The sequence below is a fragment of the Equus przewalskii genome, chromosome 4 (genome assembly GCF_037783145.1).
Source record: "Equus przewalskii isolate Varuska chromosome 4, EquPr2, whole genome shotgun sequence".
NCBI classification, from domain to species: Eukaryota; Metazoa; Chordata; class Mammalia; order Perissodactyla; family Equidae; genus Equus; species Equus przewalskii.
Window position 1 is genome coordinate 63,352,308 of NC_091834.1, and position 15,851 is coordinate 63,368,158.

The window sequence follows — 15,851 nt, forward strand, 5'->3', positions numbered from 1 at the left end:
CTGATAGAGATTTCAGGACTAAAATAGGGTTGCAGCAAATCTGGTCTCAAGTTGTGGCTTTGCCATCAGTTCTAATGAGCATGACTGCTATCTTCATTAGCGGTGTCGCCCTTCACCCAGCGCCCTCCCCCAGTGTCCATTGACCTCACTGCTCTCCAAACATAGCTCTCTGATAATCCATGTCTCTGTGCATGGTATGCCCTCTGCTTTTGCTCCTCTGACTGTCTGGCAAACTCTTTCTCAACCTGCAAGACCCAAGTGTTATCGCTGTTCTGAAGCTTTCCTTGTTTCTTTCTGACACTGCTAATCATGCTCCCATAGCCTTTTAAATTATTTTAAAATGCCTCTGTTCTTGCATTGTTGTAGTGTTTAACTTTTTAGCTGCTATATTCACTGAACTTTCTGAGGGTAGCGACTGTATCTCTCCTAGCACATAATAAGTGTACAGTGAATGTTCATGGAATTTGTTGAATGAATGTGAGTTCTGGACAGTGCTATCAAACCTTTCATGATCATTACATCTGACAAAGTAATTCACTCAATATTTTATGGATGCAAGTGATAATATAATGTTTAGGGCCTTCTTTTAAACTCGAACGTTGCATTCGTATTGAATCTATCACATATAAGGCTAATTTAATGAATGGTTGTAATTTCTTTATAATATGTTATTAACCTTGTTCACAGTTTAGGGGAAAAATGTGATAAATAGCTTGGCAGAACACACACTAGTGGTCTTTGTGAGGCTATTAAAGTTCCTATTAAAATGAGACACATTAAAATGTCAAAAGGCAAGTTCATAGGAAGAGTTAGTATGTAGACCCAATTTTTATTTTCTTGAGTCTTAAAATAATTAGTCTCATGAAGTTATTTATTGGGGTAACACTTGAATAATAGTTGAGAATTTGTGTAATTTTCCCCTGGTACATATTTTAAATATTAGCTATTTAGTGCAACACATGTATTCTATTTGTTGATTTCCTCTGTCTGCTTAGGGCTTTAATTTTTATTTATTTATTTATAACTAAGGTTTTAAACTTAGAATCTGTTTGAATGTTGCATTATTATCTGGCACGAATTCCTTTTAGAATGCTCAAATAAAGAATTTGAGGGAGAGAGTAATAATAAAGAAGCTAGCTATTCTTTCCTTCAATTAATTTCCAGTTATTAATTGCTAAGCACAACCAAATAGTGGCATGTATCTCAAAACAATTGTAGTAGTTTTATTTATATGATGATAGGAGTGAAAAAGTATAAAAATGACATTTAATGGCAAATTTACAATCTTTCAATCTCTAGAAATCCATCTACCACTTCTTTTTAAGGCAGTATCTGTTGAAATCCTACTCTGAACATTTTTATATCCTTGCTCATAGCAAACATGTATCATTTTTGAGTTAGGTTTGCAATAAAGATTAATGAGTTAGTGTTTCAGTTTTTCTGTAACAACAACAACAAAATTTTTTTCCGTGCATGGGTAAAAGGAGCGGAAGTTCCACAGACATTTGGACTCTTCTATTCTTATGTATCAGTCTCTTGATGTTTCCTGTCTGCCTTTTTGACTACCTGTACAGCTGTTTTTCATGTGTTTTTCAGACTTGGAGAAAGACCAAGTATTTTTGACAGCTGCATGCTGAACTGCAATATATGCTTGGCCACAGGTCACGTTTGCATTTCTTCACTTATATTTTTACTCAATGTGTAAAAGAAATATGAGCATAGAGAGATTCAGAAAACATGTAGCATGCTGAGTAATGGTAGTCTTCTTTCATGTATGCCACTCCACTTACTCTGCTGCATAGATTCCACAGGAAGAAAAAGACAGCAGAGAAATGGAGGAAAAGGTATTTAGGACTGCCCTCCATGGGGCCCTTATTGGTATAATAATGAATGATGGAAAATGCATGGTAGAAAGACCTCTGGGCATGGGGACACACACACACACACACACATACACACAGACACACACTGCTACACACCATTTTAGTGAATAGTCGGTAATTTAGTAGAGAAAACTATTAATCTAGCAGTCAGTTCAACTTGTAATTGATTACTAGTTTATGCATCATGTTGAAGCTTTGACTACATGATGTTTTAACACCAGGAAATGAGATGCACTATTTAATAAATATTCATTTCATGAGGCTGCCATAATGGAACTTTCCTGCCTCCACCCCCTTTATCCCCACAGTCACCAACATTTTTCTTTGCTTTTTAAAATGAAAAATTCTTATTTCCAAAGTCCTTTCAAAATGGCTTTGGTAGGTCCTTTGTCAGTTTGTTCCCAGATCTCACAAATAATATTTCAAATTACAATGGTTAGTTTTCTCTCATCATAGTTAAGATCAATGGGATAAACATCCAGATTTTAAATTCTGGTGAATTCTCCAACCTTCCTAATTATTTCAACTTTAAAAGATGTTTTATCTTTCTCTGTATAGTTTAGGCATAATTTTTGAGGAAGCATTATTAAGATATTGTCATCTTTTCAATCTGTTGCTTTTGTGTTTCATGCCCTGTTGGTAAAACTGGATCCACTGCACTGGATCAAGACTAACTGCCTCTGCATCTTTTTCTGATATGTTCCTTTTCTCTTCTAGAAATTTCCACTACTTTTACCTTTGACCCCTATTCATTCTACCTATCCTTCTTGGTCTAAGATACATCCTACCTCTATCATGAAACCTTTCCCAGGAAGTTCACTATAATGAAGCGATTTGATTTTCTGTCGTACGTAGTCTGTTTCACATCCTTTAGATTTTATATGTTAACTGATGTTATTTTTAAAAATGGATCCAGTGTAGTATAATGGAGCCCCTCAAGGAACACGTGTGGTATAATGGAGCCAGAAGGATTCTAGTTTGAGTACTAGCTTTGTCATTTTCTAACTCTTTGGCGTTAGACAGATTATTTAAGCTCTGTGGGTTTCAGTCTTCTCATGTGTAAAATGGGACTATTGTCCACTTTTTAGACTATTGTCCACTTTAAAGCTAATATGCTGGATAAATGTTTAGCATAAAGGCTGGAATGTAACAGGTGCTCAGTAAATGGGAGTAGTAGTTATTATTGCTGTTGTTCTATATTTCTTACAGCTCCTCATATAATACTGAGCATGTGATAAGGACTCTTTGAGTATGGTTCATGGCTAGGTCATTTAAATAGCTCCTGAAATCCCATCGCTTTTATGAAGGCTTCCTTTGGCTCTGTTCTGTCAGAAATACAAAACTTTCATGGCTTCTCTGGACTGTTTTTTCTTTTCCCATTATCTGTAAGGGGAGCCTTTGGTATGTATTCTGAAGTGCCTTCCAAGACAGTGATTTGAAGGATTTATTTATTTATTTTTGAGTAATGTTTTGGATTGATCCCTACATTTTTCTAAATGTCAGCAGCCAAGATTGTAATAAATAAAGCACTTTTCACGTACTTCAAGTGCAATATGTGAAACACATAGAATACAATCTCAGTTAATCTGAGCTGCAGATGAATAAATTTTGCCCAGTTTACTTCAGCTCAACAGACATTTATTAGTGTATCTCCTTTGTGCCAGGCATTTTATAGTTGTTGGATTTACAAAGATAAGTGAGATACGGTTCCTACCTTTAGGTTAGTCTAGGGTGAAGGAGGGACACAAAAATAGATCGTTTCAATCGGCAATTAGTTGTAAGATGGAGGTAAAGATGGGGATCTGTGGGATCACAGATGGAGGGTGATTGAAGGGGAAAGAGAAGACTTCTGGGAAGACCTGAGCCTCAGCCTTTGATGTCTCTCAGAGGACAAATGGGATGATCCACTTGATTCAGGAGCAGAGACCCAACTCAAAGTGGTTTCAATATTTATGGGAATTTATTACCTGCAAAGTTCACAGGTAGGTTTGGCTCCAAGTGAGGCTTGATGCACTGGCTCAAACAGTGTCTTCCATGGCCCTCACTTAACTGTGCCCTTGTAAAAGCCAAATGGCTTCTGTGACTCCAGACCTTATCATCCTTACATATTTCTCCCCAGGCAGAAGAGTAAAATTTTCTTTAGTTCCAGCTCAATCTGGGGATTTAGTTTCTCTCATTAGCTGTAAATTATACCCATCCCTGAACCAGTCAGTGTGACTACTGGGCTACTAATTGGTTTACGTAAGTCAGGGTCTACCCTCAAGCTTAGAATGAAGTCAGTCTCATTGAAATCTCATGGCCAAAGATGGGAGGAGAGGGGAGTGGATGACTAGGAGGCAGCCAGCAAATGTTTACTAGACCAAGGGAAGAAAAGTGAAAGTTTTTTTGGGGGAGGTAATAATTTAAGCAAAAGTAAGGAAGCATGCACCATTACCACGTGTGTGGGAAACAGCAAGCAGTTAATATTAATACAACGTGTAGTATAAGACTTAGAAAATAATTATAAAATAATAATGTGATGGAGTATTTATCACCTGCTGCATCTAGGTTCTGTATATTACTTTATTTAATTCTCACAACAATATACCATCTTGCAGATAAGGAAACTTGAGCCCAAGCTCACAGCTAATAATTGGTGGAGCTGGACTCAAACTCGGGTTATCTGACTCTAGAGGCAGCCCATGTGGACATTACAGAATATTAAGTACTCTCCTCTGTATTGCTAGAGTTTCAGGAAATAAGACCTTATGTACCATGCTAAGGAGCCACATTTTCTCTGGGGCTCAAGTTTTCTTCAAGCTCTAGCTCTTTGTCATACAATGCTGAGGCGGTGGTTCTCAAACTTTAGCATGCATCATATAGCCTATAGGCCTTGTTAAAGCCTAGAATTGCTGGGCCCTAACACCAGTTTCTGATAGTGCCAGAATCTGCATTTCTAAGAAATTCCTAGATGATACTGATGGTAGTGGTCTGGGAGCCACACTTTGAGGACCACTTCTTTAAGGTCTTTTGGAGACTGAAGATTTGTGGTTTGATGATATTCAACATATTGAAATGAACTTAAATTTTATTAGTACTTCTGCTTGGAAGTACACATGCTCTGACCTCACATTCTTTAATAATACAGATATCAAGAGTATATTTTGGCTACAGTAATATCCTCCCCCAGGGTCAAGGTCTTTGTTTAAGTGTTTCATTGATTGATTTCCTCTGTCGCTCTGATTCTTGACTTAAGGTTAAATTTATTACTCTCCTTCTAGGTCCCACTCAATTTGCTAATGCTCAGTTCCTCCTTTGATTGTTAAAAAAATGCATTTGTACACAAAAGACATACATGTAAACAATTTTATTTGTCTACATTTTTATTGTAAAAAATTTTAAATATCAGAGACAGTAACATAAACACTCGTATTCTGCCTTCTAGAGTCAACAGTTGTAAATATATATACGTGTATACACACATACTTTTTTTTTGATGAACCATTTGCAGGTAAGTTACAGATCTTGTGCCACTTTACCTGTAAATATGACAGCACACATCTCCCAATAAGAACATTCTCTTATGTAATCACAATACCATGATCACACTTAAGAAAATTTACAATAATTCCTAATGTTATCTAACATGTAGACATACTCCAATTTCCCCAGTCGCTCCGATGTCTTCTATACCTGGTTGTTTTTTGCTACCAGGATCCAATCAAGAGAAACTAAATTTTAAGAGCTGGCAGTACTGGATGGATCTTTAGGCTCAGATAAGTTCTATGTTATTTAACATACAGGTTTCATTGCTTTCACAAAGACCCAATATAATGATGGCTTAAATAAGGAGGATGTTTATTTCTGTCATATTTAACCACCTGGAGATAAGACAGTCCAGGGCAGGTAGGGGGGCTCTGTTGTCCTCAATATGTCACTTCCATCCTTAGACCAAGATAGCTGTTCCAGCCCTACCATCATGCTGGTAAGAGAGGAGGGGAGGGCATACTCAATCCTTTTGAAGGCATGTCTGTTTGTTGCACATATCACCTCTACTCCCATCTCCTTGGCAAGAATGTAATCATCCGATGTATCTGCAATAGAGACCTGGAAATATAGACTTTATTCTGGATGGCCATGTGTCTGGTGATAATTCAAGTACCAAAAGAAAGAATGGCTACTGGGGGGAACAGTTAGAATCTCTCCCACAAGTTCTTTTTTGCAAATGACTGAGCTATAGCAAACTATCTTCAATCCATTTAATAACTCTTAATACATTATAATATGACATTTTTTCTCTTTTTGAGATATACAGGGCTAGTAATTGCTCCTACGCTGAGCCCAGACTGTTATTCTTTTTAGAATTATTTGATATGTATTTTATGGATGTTCTGTCATCTTTTTTGTTAGGGTGTAGCTATGACTGCTCATAGTTGTCAGTGTCTTCACACTTTTTCTGGTTTGCTATTTCCTTTTCTCTGAGCTGGGCAAGCAGGTAACAATAACCATCATAATAATGCTATAATTTTTTGTGTGTTTTATGCATGCTGTACAGTATTAGAGACTTTTACATCTTATCTCTAACTTTGGAGCTTTTATACAAATATACTCATTTTATAAATGAGGAGACTGAAGCTCCTGGAATATCAGTAACTTGTTTATGAGAACTACAACTGTTAGAACCATAATTAAAATAATTGATGTCCTAAGTGAGACCTGGTAATCCTACCTGTAAAAAGTTTGCATGATTTTCATTAGAAAGACTCTGCAGCATCTATTTTGACAACTTAGAGACATTTTTATACTTTAACATTTTTTCTGCATGCCGACAGGTAGGATTGCTAAATTGTTAAATTCTAGATAGATGAGTTACTCTTCGTCTAAATATATCTCTGTGAATACACTTGTACGGCATGCATGTGCATGCAGCATATATACAAGCTCATACCTTTTTTTGAAATGTTTAATAAGCATAGTAGATAAAGATTAGGTTAAAAAAATCCTTAAAACAGTGACTGCAAAACCTACCATGCATTATAAAAGAATGTGAACATTGAGAGAATACTTTTCGAAACAGGATTGATATGAACAACTCTTTTCTCTCTGAAGAGATCCCAGAATGGTTCAGATGTGTGTTTAGTGAACGTTCATATGCTAAGACAATATTCAACCTGGAGCATCTCTTAGATTTTTTAAGGTTGATAAACCTATTGAATCAATCAAGATGGGGTAGAGTATATTGCAGTGACAAGCACCCCAGAATCTCTGTTTGTTTTCTTTTATAAAAAATTCCTTTGGCAACATATCTTCTTTTTAAAAATTGCCCTTGTGTCCATAGTCAGATACAATAATAAGAATATCATCCATTTCTATGCAATTTAATTTCTTTTTGAGCAAAGTATTCTTTAAATTTCAAAATTTAAGTATACTATGTTGGCATGGATAGCCAAGGTAATACGGAATAGTTACTACAGGACTCAATGTATATGGTAAGTATGAGTTAGGAAGACGAATTAAAGAATTAACCTTTTGTTTAAATCCTTAATAAGTAGCTTAATTTTTCTCTGACATAGTTCTTCCCTGTATAATACATTATGGGATATGCTAATCGCACTAGCAGAATGTGAACAGTTGTAGCCACTAGCTCTTTCTCAGATGAAGAATATTGTGCTGTATCATCGTGGTCTAGTGGTAACATTCAGCGCTCCTAATGCTGTGACCCAGGTTTGTTTCTTGGTTAGGGAATCACACCACCTGTCTTTTGGTTGTTATAGTGCGGCGACTGTGTGTTGCTGTGATGATGAAAGCTATGCCACCAGTATTTAGATTATCAGCAGGGTCACCCACAGCGGGCAGGTTTCGGCAGGGCTTCCAGACTAAGACAGACTAGGAAAAAGGACCTGACCACCCGCTTCTGAAAAAATTGGCCATGAAAAACCCTATGAGTAACAGCACTGGAAGGTGAGAGGATGGCACAAAAAGAGTGGGCAGGGTTCAGCTCTGCTGTTTACAGGTTGCTAGGAGTTGGAATCTTTTTGACAGCACTAACAAATACCATATCATAAAACTCATCATTATCATCATCTCAGTATATTTTAAGAATTGTGAATTTTGTAGACTTATAGACTGATAGAAAAGATGTTTCAAAATCCATCTATAGTTCAGGGCAATCAGTGATTACTATTTTTCAGGATTAGTGTTTTCAACTCCCATTGGTGCTTAAAACTGGAATTTGTATAAAACTGGTGCCTAATACATGTCTGTGGATTTGGTCTGCTGTGTCTGACTGATGTCTAAGTCATTTGAGAATATGAGGCTGATAAACTATGAGGAAGAGAAGTAGCCTCGTGCAGAACAGTGTTTATTATATTTCTGATTTTGGAAGAAATGATATCTTACAAAGAGCCATGATTGTTTTCAGGGATTATTTTGAGCTAGAGATTTTAGCATACAGTAACTGAAAATAAATGTATTTAAAATTATAGGCATCTTCTGAATAATTTAAAAATGGGGAAGTATATATGTGCTCATATACAATAATCTGATAGCTTTATCAGTTTGTAATTTTAAATGTAAACTGCTCATTTTGCCCCTTGAGGAAAAATTGTGACATATTTGTAGTAGATAGTGGTAAATTAAAACCATTATGTTTATAAAAAGAATAGGTCGCCTAATTTTCTCTAATTCTTCTTTAGGTCGAGATTTAATTTGTATCCAGTCCATGGATGGGATGCTGATGGTGTTTGAGCAGGAAAGCTACGCTTTTGGGCGATTTCTCCCTGGTTCTCTTTTACCTGGCCCTCTTGCATACAGTTCCCGTACGGATTCCTTCATTACTGTTTCTTCCTGCCGACAAGTGGAAAGTTACAAGTAAGTTAGATGTTAAATCTTTGGAAACATGATTTTCGGTTTGTTTGTTGCTGATCAATTCTTTTCCACCAAGAGCTTGAATATTATAGATGAAAAAGAACTGGTTTCTTTGATAAAATGTGATTGTGGTGACTTAGAAGGAATCATTTACATATTGCAAAATACTCGAAAGACAGTATAGTGCAGAGATTGAGAGGAGGGGTTTGGAGAGAGGCAGACCTGGATTGGAATCCTAGTTTTGCTGTTCACAGTTGTTTGATGGTCAGTGTCCTCCTCCTGACTATCAAGGGGACAATAATGGCTATTTTGACAAATTTGTTAAAAGGATTAAATGTATGTCAGGTTGCCAGCTCATAGAAAATGCTCAATAATTATTATGCCTGTTTTTGAATTATAAGTAATAAAATACAGTGTGAGTGAAAAAAAGCCAGATACAAAGATGCATATATAGAATGATTTTATAACAAAAAAGAATGTATATGACGTAAGAAGAATACTGGAAAGAAATACAAGTGTTATGAATGTTTTCAAAAGAACAATTCATAGTGGAAATAAAGTATGAAGTGACCCTATGGAAACAGTTTATGCTTTTTGCTAGAAATTCTTATTGATTTTGGTGAATTGTGTTTGAGAGAGACATTTTTCTCCTCTACCAGCTAAATTTCAATAAAAATTAAAGTTTTGAGAGAGCAGGTTTTTTGTTGGAAGAGAGAATGGGGAAAAGAGTAGAAACCCATGGTGGAAAAAGAAATAGACTTGTAGGATTAGAATATCTTCAGTAACTTCATTGTTGTTACCTTACTGATGGCAACATTTAGAACTTTAAACATCTAAGCAACACTTCATTATAGCTTTTCAGTATTATTTTTGACCATATGATTTTTCCCAAGGTAGAAGAAAATATAAAATCATCAGGCATCATCTGTAAATTTTTGCCTTCAAGTTTCAGTATTGTGTATATGGCAAGTTAATGCAGTTTTCCCTTCCTAAGTGGCACTCTACCTTTTGTGAATTATTGTCCAGGCATTAGGATTCGAAACTCTGAAAACAAGGAAATGTTTGTGACTTATCAGAAGTTAACTGATGGAGGTAGTGTATCATTATGTCATATTCCTTCTGTAACTCCTATGGCTCTTGTCCAAAGGAGATGAATGAATTGTGGCATTGCTACTGGTAATAAATAAAATATTATATTTATTTTGAGAGGTTGAGAAAAATATCTGTATAATTCATTCAAGCCTGCCAAAACTTAAGCAATATTGAGGAGATCTGCTTTTCAGTTTTCCACCAAGTTCTGTGCCTCAACCCCTGCCAAGTTGTGATACTGGCACTGCTACAGTGGGGTCACAATAAGAAGATCTGAATGCTCCATGACTTCCTCTTTGAAATATGTGTACAGGAATTAATTTGGTAATAACTCCAGGAGTGATTGGGTGAAGAAGCAATGTGTAGGTTTCCTTAATCTGTAAATTTAATCTCACAGAAACTCCCACTGTTTTAACTGTGGTAATTCTCCAACATACCAATCCATTAAATTTGTCTCTATCTAGGACTAAAAAAATGCATTCTTTATCCATTATGTGGATCTTTTATAATGGTAAAAATGCATGAGATATGTGAAATGATGATAATCAAGAGGGTTTAGAACATTAAATAATATACTGTATTTATTTACACTTTCAAGTCTAATAGATTAAATTAAGTGATAATCACTGGTACAATTTAGGATGGGAGAAAGCATGAAAACCGTACGTTTGTTCTTTTGAGACTTCTATTTATAATCAGTTAATAGAATGTAATGAGTTAAGAGAAAAGGCTTTTTGAGACATAATTCATTTTCATTTTTGTGATTGATATTTAATTACTTTAAAACTAACGTAATTATGTTCACATAGGAACCAGTGAAGCCAGTGGGTCTCAAACTTTAGTGTGCTGAAGAATCATCTGGACAACCTGTTATAAAATGCACAATTGCAGATTCCCAGTCCCCAGTCCCCTAGATTTTGATTTAGTAGGTTTGGGGTTAAGACCCAGAAATCATTATTGTAAACACACACTCCAGGTGATTCTAATTCAGGGACACACTTTGAGCATTGTTTTTTTTCCTTTGAAGAGAAAGAATTGTCTGTCTTTTTTGAGGGGGAGGAGGGGCTTAGGTACCACTATTTTCTTGGCTATGTTTTGTCCAAACTTTGGATCATTATTTATTCTCTTTTTCTTTCCTTTACCTGTCAGAATTATGTAGTCAGTAAATCCTGACCTTTCTACCTTTTTTTCTCTTATTCAGCTCTTGCTTCCCATTCTCATTAGCATTCAGGCCTTCTCACTTGGATTTCTTATCTCTAATCTAGACTTTGAAGTGTCCTTCTCATATCTATCCTTTTAAAACACCTCTTTAAGTCAGAATAATTTTTGTTGCCCATTAAAAAAATCTAAACCTGCTTATGTTGGAATTCGGTGTTCTTTATAATCCAGTCTCATTTTACCTCTATTATGTGGACTTTCAGATTTGGAAGGGACTTTTAAAGGTAACTGGTTCAACTATCCTCCTTCTTTCACCTTCAAGATGTGTTATTGCCTAAAATGCTGATTTTTCCCCAATAGGATATATTACCTTCTTGTATTACTCTAAAATGTTCCATAGTATGTCTTTCATTGTCAGGTTCCTGAGAGCAGAATCTCTCTTAAATAGCTGATCACTGATGGAATAATTCAGTTTATTTGTTCAATCATTCATTCAGCAAACATTTTTCAAGAGGTGTCTCTGTGCCACACACTATGGAAAGTACTGGGAATGCAAAGTCAAATAAGACCTCTTTCATGTCCTCAAGCAGTATGCAAGCAAGTGGGGGAGGTAGCAAGTCAGTCAGCTGTTTCAGTTCACTATGATACAGGCTGTAGCAGAACTTTGCACAGGATTCTGAGGCGGCCTGGAGGTGGGACCTATAAATGAGTTAAATGGAGGGAGGCTCCCTGAAGAATTATACCCACCACGAGTCTTATTCTCTCTCCTCTTTGCTATATACTTCCCCCTACAGTGCCTCCTGATACATTGCTAAGTAGATAATAGGCTTTAAATCAGTATTAAAATGCATTTGTTGACTTTAATGGACAATATTTCAACAAGAAGATTGTTTTCTTCACCAGTCTTAGGCTCTTGCCAAGTTGGAATACTTGGTGTTCTGCACGTATGTTCTTGGGCTTTTCTTCCTCTTCTCTTTTGCCCATGCTGTACTCTGTCTGAAATGCTCTTTCTTCCTTCTCTGCACATGAAAATTATGTCTGGAAGCCTCCCTGCTCCCCTTCAGTTCTTCCCTGAGCTAGCTGTAAGTAACATATCCTTCTCTCAATTCACAGAGTAGTTTTTCACTGCTTTCCACAAGTACTATTCACGCTTCCATTGACCTTACATGTTTGCTTGTTTCTCTCCTTGATTAGGCTAAATGCTCCTTGATGGCAGGGATTTTGTATCCCCTGAAGCAGCTTGTCAAAAGTAGGTGTTTAACAAGAACTTGATGAAAGAGTGAAAAGTTCGTAAAGAAAGCTTCTATTTTGTTCCTGGCACCTTTCGATGAAAATGATTCTCCCTGGCATAATCAAAAATGTTTTAGCTGTAGTTGAAATGAACATAGTAATGCTCTGTATCCAGAGCTTCCATTTCTAGTAGAGATCTCTCGGTTAAATATCAAGGTCCCCAAATCTCCTGGTACCCTTTGAGGTGACAACTATGTTTCCTTTGAAAATAAATGATTTTGGAGGATTTACTTTTGTGCTCTGTGACACCTCAATCCATATTTTAGTTACTTGCTGCTGTTTTTATGACGTGATGCGGAAGAGCACTAAATTATATGGTTGAATTTGTCATTGGCGCTCCACAGGATTTAAGCATTTGTGGCTTTTGGGTCAAAAAGCACCATCGTCCACCTGGAGTTGCTGTATTTGTGATTAGCGCCTTTCTGTTCTGAGAAACACGTATGGCATTCTTTCATGAAATCTTTTTACGTTGGGCCTGGTTATTCTTTCAGCAGTCTCAACAAGGGAGTTTTATTCTTTAGCTTATATCGTTGAAGACTTGAGTCGTAAGGAAAAAAATCCAAGTGTTTTTTTTTATTTTAGAATTTCCAAGTCTGCTTGGAATTGTTTGGTTTTGGAAGTAGATTTCCATGTACATTATTGGTGACAGTTGAGAGGATTTAAAGAACTGTAAAGTAGATGCTATTGTAAGTGTGTCATCATCTAAATTTACCATCAGTTATGTGTAGGCATAAAATACTCTTCTGAGTTGTCTTCCAGCAAGAGAAGTGGCCTGGATTTGGCAGTCAGGAGTCAGTTTTGTCTGTGTCTCTGCCTCCTGTTTTGATGTTGAAGAGGCCACTTTAGGGGTTCACTTATTCCTCAGATGAAATAATAACTCTTTGTTTGTATATATGTATATATATAAAGCTTCAAACAGCTCAGAAGCTTTGGATTTTTACAACAGTCTCATTAATATCCATATCATCCTCCTGTAGGTTGGACCAGCTCTGGGCTGATGTTCTAGTCACTGGTGCATGCTGTTTCTGTTACTATGAACTGGGAAGAGTAAAACAATCCAATTTGGTGGTTGGAATGTGAGGTCTAATTATTTGGCAGTTTTGGAAACTTAGGGATTTTGAAGGTCAGTCTCAGATCGTGTGGAGACTGCACAGGAGCTGCGGCTGCCTATGGAATTTTAAAGCATGGTTCGACAAGGCTGAGTTCGTCACCCTCTCACCCTTTTTGTCTTGTTTCCTATGGCTTATTCCTCCCTGCCATGCATCTCTCCTAAACTCTTGTCATGGCCTTTCATGTCTCTTTCATGCTGCTTGCCTTTGTATGTACTGTTGATGTTGCCATAATGCCTTTTACATCTTTACCAGCATGATGAATTTTCACTTATTCTTTAAAACCTAGCTTTCTCCTCCTGAACCTATACCAAGAACTGTATATTTCCGCCACCTCAGTTACTTGTTTCTGCTACCTTGCTCCCATGGTACTGTGTTCATACCTTCTGTTAGCACAGGGCACTCTGATTTATACTTATTCACTTGTACATGAATCTCCACAGTTACCTTGGGAGATCCTGATGGATACAGACTGTGTAGTAGTTTTTTGCCATGGTCAATGCTTGTATTAGATCCCTATTATATGTGTGTTGAATGAATGAAATTCATATAAGTAACCTTTCATATTAACTATAAGACTAATTTTCATAAATGCCTTCAGAGTTTATCAATACATAGTCATTCTGCTTCCGACTGAAATTGGAGGCTTTTTACAAATGAAGTATTGCTGATTAAGATAGGATAGTCTAAGAGTTGGCATGTGACATTTGAATACCACTGTACATTTCAGTGCTCATTTAGATATTCCACATTGCTTTTATTCATTCAGGTCCCTGATTTTGACACTATCAGAATTTTTCTCTTAGACCATATGAGGTGTCTGAATATATCTGTTTATTAATTTTCCTCTTAACTATGGAAGAACAGTGCAAGGAGTTTTGGTTCAATAGGAGCCTGAAGTTTCTTCGTTTAGAGTAGGATTGTTACTCTAACAACATACCATTAATTAATGGGAAATAGAATTTAACCTTTATTGGCTAAATTAATCATTTCTGGATTGAATAATAGTTATCAATTGTTATTAAGAATGATTTGAGCTAAACATTACTATTGAAATAAAAGCTGAAAATACTTATAGAAAGTCATAATGTCCATTATTGAGAATTTATTACATACCAAATAAACTGCTAGGTGATTGATCTCTCTATATAAATCTCTGTCTATATGTTTGTCAATCTATCAATCAATAATTTAGTGCCTAATATATACCAGATGCTGTACTAGGCACTAAATTATTTTTACTTTTTTGGTAAGGAAGATTGGCCCCCAGCCAACATCTGTTGCCAGTCTTTCTCTTTTTGCTTGAGGAAGATTGTCCCTGAGCTAATATCTGTGGCAGTCTTCCTCCGTTTTGTATGTGGGATGCTGCCACAGCGTGGCTTGATGAGCTGTGTGTAGGTCTGCACCTGGGATCCAAACCTGCAACCCCCAGACTACTGAGGCAATGCACGTGAACTTAACTATTGTGCCACCAGGCTGGCCCCAAGATTATGTGCTTTTAAAGCTTAAAATAATCTACACTTTTACACTATAAAATCACTTATAATTATTCCATTTCTTTCAAACAGGTACCAAGTACTTGCTTTTGCAACGGACGCAGATAAAAGACAGGAGACTGAACAGCAAAAACTTGGTTCTGGAAAAAGACTAGTTGTAAGGCCTTTATTTTAATATATAAAAATTTCAGTAATGATATATCTAATCACAGATGTTTGTTCAAGATTAGAATTCCTGGGAAGAAAATTAAAAATATATATATATATTTCAGCGATTTCTCTTTTCTGTTATGTTTTTATTTTCTGTGTTTTTTAAAATTATTATATCAGTGATCAAAGGATTTAGTTGGCTAATATTGAGCAATAGAGACACATGCCTGGTCATAGGTCATAATATATCAGATTATATAGTTATAGCCCTAGAATTATAGAGTACAGATGGGGTCACTTTTTAAAAAAATTTATTTTTTTTTACTTTTTTTTCATTTACAATCTTAGAAGTTTATTACTATAAATAATCTCATAGGCTCAAAGGAGAAAACCAAATCATTTTAATAGAGTTCAAAGTTCATTTTTTTAATTGAGGTAACATTGATTTATAACATTATATAAGTTTACATAATGTTAGTGTAATGTTATATTATATGGATTAATATTATATATTAACATTATATAAATTTCACCACCAAAAGTCTAGTTACCATCCATCACTGTATACCTATGCCCCTTTACCCCTTTCACTCTGCCCCTCCACCCCCTACCCCTCTGGTAACCACCAGTCTGTTCTCTGTATCTATGTTTGTGTTTGTTTATCTTCCATGTGAGTGAAATCATACGGTATTTTTCTTTCTCCATCTGACTTATTTCGCTTAGTTAATACCCTCAAAGTCCATCCATGCTGTCACAAATGGCAAGATTTCATCTTTTTTATGGTTGAATAGTATTCCATTGTGTGTGTGTGTGTGTGTGTGTGTGTGTGT

The 15,851-nt window shown here is 36.1% G+C and overlaps 1 protein-coding gene across 7 annotated transcripts in view; it reads left to right on the forward strand.

Moving 5' to 3' along the window:
- BBS9 (Bardet-Biedl syndrome 9) overlaps nt 1–15,851 on the forward strand; it is a 422,371-nt gene that overhangs the window by 88,848 nt on the left and 317,672 nt on the right. For all 7 annotated transcript variants that reach the window (XR_011539202.1, XR_011539203.1, XM_070616207.1 and 4 more), the window contains 2 exons: nt 8,558–8,732; nt 14,944–15,028. Coding sequence is in view for 5 of the 7 variants with exons in the window: in XM_070616207.1 (XP_070472308.1) it covers nt 8,558–8,732; nt 14,944–15,028 (260 nt within the window). In the remaining 2 variants the exon portion in view is untranslated. The remainder of the gene's footprint in view (nt 1–8,557; nt 8,733–14,943; nt 15,029–15,851) is intronic.